General features: G+C 55.4%; 1 protein-coding gene across 1 annotated transcript; it reads left to right on the forward strand.

Moving 5' to 3' along the window:
* The first annotated feature begins 1,565 nt into the window (after window positions 1-1,565).
* On the forward strand, window positions 1,566-3,589 carry FRAT2 (FRAT regulator of WNT signaling pathway 2). Its single transcript, XM_074236193.1, has one exon. The coding sequence runs from the start codon at window positions 1,705-1,707 to the stop codon at window positions 2,329-2,331; it is 627 nt and encodes a 208-aa protein (XP_074092294.1). The 5' UTR covers window positions 1,566-1,704; the 3' UTR covers window positions 2,332-3,589.
* The last annotated feature ends 3,315 nt before the right edge of the window (window positions 3,590-6,904 follow it).

Raw genomic sequence — 6,904 nt, forward strand, 5'->3', positions numbered from 1 at the left:
CATCACAGACCAAATTCTACTATTTGGATTCTCCCAGAAATCCCTAAGATTTTCCCTAATTTGCATTCTCCCTGAAATCAGCTAATAAAATGTGAGAAGAATAAAAAAAAGGTAGAATTACCATTTAATGGAATGGCTTCTAAGTCTTTATGGGAAATGAGGCATTAGAATGCAATGGGAGATTTATAGTAAACTTGTCATTAGAGTAAAAGAATCAGTCACCCAAACCAGAAGTACCAGTAATGAATGACGACACACCTGTGTTTGGGAACCTCTGCCGGGCCTTTAGGGGTGCCCTGAGCAAGGTTTCCCAGCGGCCGTTCCAAACAGAAAACCAAAATAATTCCTCTCCATGGGCAAAACATGAGAGGGCACATTCATTAGCTATTGAGTAGATTTCCCAGGTGGGCTGGGCTATGTGCAGGTATGCATAAAGCTGGGGAAGGGCCATCCACTACCTGGGAAATGTGGCATCTTTGGACCACCGTGGGGTTCACAGTGGAGGAATGACCCGGGCAAAGCAACTCTTTTTTTTTTTAAGGTTTTGGCAAAGCAGTGGGGTTCAGTGGCTTGCCCAAGGCCGCACGGCTGGGTCCTTAAGGGGCTGCGGCCGCATTTGCACTGAGGTCCTCCTGCCTCCAGGGCCGCCGAGCCGCCCCCAAGCTACTCCTTTCGACAGCTGGGCCCGGAGGCCCGAGGGTGGCAGCGGGCGGCGGGCCCGGCCCGGGCAGAGGCAGGTGCCCACGCGCCGGGGCCGCTCTCCGCCCTCTCACCTTCCCGAAACCAACCAATCGGCAGATGCTCATGGGCCCAGTACTCCGAGTCGGGGGAGGCTGGCGGCCGCCTCTCCGCCCGCCCGGCCCGGGCCCTCCCGCCGCTGCCCAGGACGTCACCGGGCTGGAGGGAGCCGAGCCGGGCGGGGGCCTGGCCCCGGGGCGCTTCCCCTCGGCGGGCCGAGCCGGCGCGGCACGTGGCCAGGCCGAGCTGTGGCCCCGCTCCGGGCCCGGCCCCGGCTCTCCAGGCCCCGCCCTCTCCGGCCCCGGCCCCGGCCCCGGCTCTCCAGGCCCCGCCCTCTCCGGCCCCGGCCCCGCCCTCTCCAGGCCCCGCCCTCTCCGGCCCCGGCCCCGGCCCCGGCTCTCCAGGCTCCGCCCTCTCCAGGCTCCGCCCTCTCCAGGCTCCGCCCTCTCCAGGCCCCGCCCTCTCCGTGATCCGCTCCATTCACCGCGGATCCGGGGCGGGCACGGCCCAGCCCACGCCGAGGGCTCCCGGGGGCGGGGCCGGGCGAGACCACCCCGGGCACACGCGTGGGGGGGGACGGGCAGCGGCGGGCCCGGAGCCGCCAAGGCCGCCGGCCCGGGAGCCGCCTCCGCGCGGGGCCCCGCGGCCGGCCGGAGCGGGCGGCCCGGGCCGGGCTCCGAGGGCCGCTCCCCCCGGCGGCCCCTCGGGCTGCCCCGGGCCGCCCCCCCCCCGGGCCGCCGCGGTGGTAGCGCCCGAGCGCGGCGCGTCACCCATTGTTTACAAATCGAGCCGAGCCGGCGGAGCCCCAGTCCCGGCGGAGAGGCGGCGGCGGCGGCGGCGGCGGCGGCGGAGGCTGCGATGCGCTCGGGGCCCCGCACGCGGCCGGCCCGGGCCCACACCGCGGCGCCTCGGCCCCGGGAGCTGTAGCCGGAGCCCGGCGGCGGGCGGCGGGCGCGGAGCGGGGCCATGCCGTGCCGGAGGGACGAGGACGACGAGGACGACGAGGCGGCGGCGGCGGGCGCGGAGCGGCGGCGGCGGGAGGACGCCGAGGGCGCGCGGGGGCAGGCCGAGGGCTTCCTGCAGCTGCAGCGGGCCGTGGCCGTCGGGGGCGCGGGGGACGTGGACCGCCTGGTGGCCCGCATCGGGGAGGCGCTGCGGCTGGACGCGGCGCACGGCGGCCGGGGGCCCCCGCGCAAGCCGCCGCCTCCGGGGCCGGCCCCGGGGAGCTGGGCCGGAGACGCCGCCCCGCGGGCCCCGGCCGCCCGCAAGCGCGGCTTCCCGCAGCCGCCGGCGGGCCCGTGCCGCCGCGCCTGGCTGCGGGGCGCCGCCGCCTCCCGCCGCCTCCCGCAGCAGCACCAGCCGCACCGGGGCCGCGCGCACGCGGGGCTGCGGGCCCGCGAGGACGACCCGCACCAGCTGCTGCAGCAGCTCGTGCTGTCCGGGAACCTCATCAAGGAGGCCGTGCGGCGCCTGCGGAGGGCCGTGGCCGTGGTGGCCGGCGCCGTGGCCCCCGCGCCCGCCTCGGGCTCCGCGGGCGACTGGGGCCGGAGGGACTCCATCTCGCTGCAGCCGTCGGCGGCCGGCCCGCTCTGACCCGGGCCCCGACGGCCGAGGCCGGAGCCCGCGCTCCGGAGACCGGGGAGGGGAGGAAGCGGGCCCAGGCGCGGGAAGCCTTGGACTTGGCGGGGCCCCGTGTGCCCCGGAGCAACGACTATGGCAGCTACCCCTTTCCTGGACTGGGCCTGCTCTTGCCCCCTCGAGGTCCGAGGACTGGGGATCCGATGGGTTCGAAAGGGGATTTTTTTACGTAACACTTGAAAACCTGTTAATGCTGTACGTCCGTTTTATTTTATTTCGGGAAACGCTTCAGGAAAATGGTGCTACAGTGGCGTTGGGCCGAGAAGCAGTGAGGGGCTGAATGGGTTGAGGGCGACCGGCCCCCTTCGGGCTGTGAATGGGCCGGGAGGGAAGGAGGGAGGAGGAGAAAGGCTGGCGTGGACTGCGACTCGCGGGGCCGCGACGCGGCCGAGCCTCCCGGGTCCCTGCCGGCCGAGGAGGGCTTGCAGAGTCTGCCCTTCCAGGCTGCTAACTTCAAGGTCACCGTTTCCCCCAAGCGTCCGTTGTGGCTCTCCTGGCAGGAGGGTAACTGCCCCGGCTGGCACTGCCCGCACTCCAAGTGGAGCCCTGCGTCTTGCCACTGCCCGGTGTCTCCTGAGGACATGCCTGCTAGTGGCGAGGGCTTGTGGAGGCGGCCTGCCGGCGCACACTCCTTTACAGCTCCGCCTGCTGTTGGCTGCAGCTCTTGGCCGGGGATCAACATTTCCTAGAAACTGTTAGGGGAAAAAAAACACTCACTTATGTTTCCTTTTCTTCCACCCTGACCCCTCCTAGCATCTCTCCCTTTTTCGTCTGGTTTCCAGTCCTCCTTTGAGGTTCCTCTATCGGGACGTTTGTGTAGGGTAGAAAAAGGGGGGAGGAGGATGTAGAGCGAAGCCACCGCAACCACCCACGTTTCTAATGGCCCCTCTTGCAATAATAGCCACCATCCCCTTGGTAGAGGTGGCTTATTTCCTCTTCTCTCTCTCTCTCTCTCCATAGCTGCTTTTCTTTTGTGAGTGAATGAAACCAGTCTAAAAATGTGACCCTCTGAATGGAGGAGCTGCAGGGTTCAGCACTGTGAAACATAATGAGGTGTGGAAACACCATCCCTGTGATTTAAGGCAGCCCAAGAACAGTTTGAAGAGATTGGCTTGACTCATTCAGATGTGGTTGTTAAAATATTGGTGGTCCTGATTCATAGGATTTATCTTTTATTGAAATGATTGAATAAACTTCTTTTGTTTTTGTTTTTCATATTGTCTTGTTTCTGAGTGGGATAGTAAACATCTGATAACCCTTAATAATAAAAAGATTTGAAATGCATTCCACTGGGTGCCCATTTTAAAAAGCTCATGGAAGGACGTGCTTAGTAAGCAACCTTTCTTTTGGGTTAAAAGAAGAGAGAACAGTATGAGTATACAAGATGAAGAGAAAATGAAATAGAATCAAATAAAAGGTAAAACCTGACGAGATCACAGTCGACTAGTATTTATTAGTCACCCATGGACCTGGGCCCATGCTAAGTGATGGGGGAGACAAAGAAAGGCTGCTCCTTAAACTCACAGTTCACAGTCTAATAATCAAAATGCCATGCAAACAACATACACAGGAGATGTGGCAAGGATAAATCGGGGATAATCCCTGAGGAAAAGGGATGCTTTAAAAGAGGGCCAGGAAAGGCTTTCTGCAGCTGAGATCTGAAGGAACTAGATGGCAGAGATGAGGGAAAAGTATTCCAGGGATGGGGGACCCAGCAAGGAAGCCAGAGCCACTGAATCCTGGGCAATGTGGAAGGTAGTAAGGTAGAAGTCCAAGAATGTAGGGATACCCAGTGAAGAACTTTAAAAACAGGATTTTATGTTTGATTCTACAGATAATAGGGAACCGCTGAAGTTTATTGATTGTGCAGGGGGCCAGGGCAAGGGAAATGAGATTATATAGCTAGACCTTTGCATCTGGAACATTTAGATTATTAAATGGGTTGGGGGGGGGGGAGACAGGTCTCCATGGAAGGAGACCAAGTAGCATTTATTGGAATAGTCCAAAAATGAGGCAATGAGGGTTTATCCTAGTGTGGGTGGTGATGTCAGGAAAGAAAGGGGCAGGAGGAAAGGAAGATTATATATAAGACAGTAAGGATAAAAGGGACAAAATGGGAAGATAGCAATTCAGTTTTGGACATAATTGAATTTCAAATCTAGATTGAGGGGCGGCTAGGTGGTGCAGTGGATAGAACATCAGCCCTGGAGTCAGGAGTAGCCGAGTTCAAATCCAGCCTCAGGCACTTAATGATTACCTAGCTGTGTGGCCTTGGGCAAGCCACTTAACCCCATTTGCCTTGAAAAAAACAATCTGGATTGAGATGTCCAGAATCAGCTGGAGAATAAAAATTGGGAGGGAGGTTTGGATTGAGCAAGTCGATCTGAAACTATGGGAGTTGGTCACGTGAAATAAGAGAGGACCCAGGACAGCCTTGGGAGACAGCCTGAGCAGCAGGCACGACCAAGACCAAAATCCAACAAAGGACATTGAGAAGCAACAGACAGAAGGAGAATGAGAAGAGAGCAGAGCTCCAAAAACCTAGCGTTTTTGGATGGATGGATCATGTCAGAGGTTGTAGAAGAGGTCAAGTAGGCTAAGGGTCGTGAAAAAGGCCATTGGGTGTTGAACCTTTGGAGTGAGCAATCTCAGTTGAATGATAGGGCCAAAAGCAGAGAGCAGGAGGAAGGCATTTCTGCTGGCTTCAAGTTTAACTACAGTAAGGGAGAGTGATATGGGATGATAAGTGGCAGGGGTGAATGGGGAAGATGGGAGCATCTGCAGGCAGTAGGGAAGCACAGTTATTAGATAGAATGAAAACCTGGATAAGAAGATGGATGGAGGTGAAAATCTAATAAAATAGAATGACATATAGAAGGCTTTGCTTTGGTAAGGACTTCCATGTAAGACAGCAACTCAGTTGGAAATAATGACAGAAGGTCATTTGGTTAATTTTAACTTAGTTTTGAGGAGGGAAAAAGAAGTGCTTTGTGAATGAGTGGCCTCTATATTTTTTCAGTGAAATAGTTGAGTGTTGGGGGGAGAGCTGTGGGAGGTTTTAGGAGGGATGAAAAGGTTTGGTGAAGTCATTGTTGAGAATGAGTATGAATCAATTAAGGACATATAAAAGGATTGCTTTGCCACAATAAGGGTTCAATTGAGATTTCTCATCATGTGGATCTGGTCAACATAGTTTCATGGTTTTCTCTAGCTTTTTAGCAGCATGAGCAATGGCAGTGGATAGTGGCAGTAAGTCAAGGTGATGATTCTGCAAGGGCAAGATCTTCTATAAAAAGGCAAGGAATTTGGGGACAGCGTAGAGTTGAACCAGTTCATCGGGGTTGGAGATGGGAAAGCAAAACAAGCGGAGCCAGTCCAGAAACAATAATCTGGAAAATAATGAGGTGTAGAAGGTTTAAGGTTGTGGTATAGACAGAGAACAAGATTTGGGCTTGCAAGACAGAGGGAGAAGTGAAATGACCAAAAATTCTGCTAAGATAAAGGGATTTTGGAGTTCATGAGCAGGGCATGACCAACTTTATGGAGAGTTATGGTGGGAGTTGAAGGGAATTTGAGGGAATGTCATTTACACAAAGTTCCTTTGTGTAAATTTGAGAGTTGAGGAGAGAAAGACTATATAGGAGCTAGGTACTAGCTATATGAGCTAGAAGGTAGGAAAGTGTCCTCCTGGAGATCTTTAGACAATAGCTACCAAAATCTTGGTTAGGTGTTAAATTATGGACTAAATAAACCTCAAAGGAGAAGTAACAGAAAGAGAATCTAGAAGTGTCATTGGAGAATAGAGTAATCCCAACTCTCCAATGAGTCAGGAATGAGTGAAAGTGCAATCTATGCTGGAAAGGATAGCCAGAGAACATCAGGAAGGAACCAGGTCTCAGTGAGTCCAAGAAGTCAGCAAGAAAAGATTTAAGAAGTCATTTGGTCACATGGAGGAAGTGTTCCAGACTGCACCTTGGAAGGGTTGGAAAACTTTAGAGAGGTAGAGGTTGGAAGGGACTGGGTTGAGAAAAGATAGGAATAAGGGGAGGATGGAGATTGGAATTTGAACAATGGCAGTCATGGATTTAGAATCATTATTTAGGTAGTTTATCACTGTCCACAGGGAAGCAAAGATGTCAGAGTAGCTGGATAAAGGCAGTGGAGAAGGGAGCTTGGTGCCTGTTGGTTGGGAGTGCCCAGGTAAGAAATGTGGGACTGGGGGCGGCTAGGTGGCGTAGTGAATAAAGCACTGGTCCTGGAGTCAGGAGTACCTGGGTTCAAATCCGGTCTCAGACACTTAATTACCTAGCTGTGTGGCCTTGGGCAAGCCACTTAACTCCATTTGCCTTGCAAAAAAAAAAACAACCTTAAAAAAAAAGAAATGTGGGACTGGAGATGGCTGGAGAGGGTGCCTAAGCTTCCCTTTGGAAGTTAAGACAAGGTAAACCCAATTCTATGTAAAGACAAGTGTTGAATGGAAAGACCACTCATGTGACCTGATTTCAAGGACAAATTTTAAGAGGAATTA

The sequence above is a fragment of the Macrotis lagotis genome, chromosome 4, assembly GCF_037893015.1.
Source record: "Macrotis lagotis isolate mMagLag1 chromosome 4, bilby.v1.9.chrom.fasta, whole genome shotgun sequence".
Classification (NCBI taxonomy): domain Eukaryota; kingdom Metazoa; phylum Chordata; class Mammalia; order Peramelemorphia; family Peramelidae; genus Macrotis; species Macrotis lagotis.

Bases quoted from the DNA above. Each gene is read 5' to 3' on its own strand.
- FRAT2 (XM_074236193.1), top strand. From the start codon at position 1,705: ATGCCGTGCCGGAGGGACGAGGACGACGAGGACGACGAGGCGGCGGCG.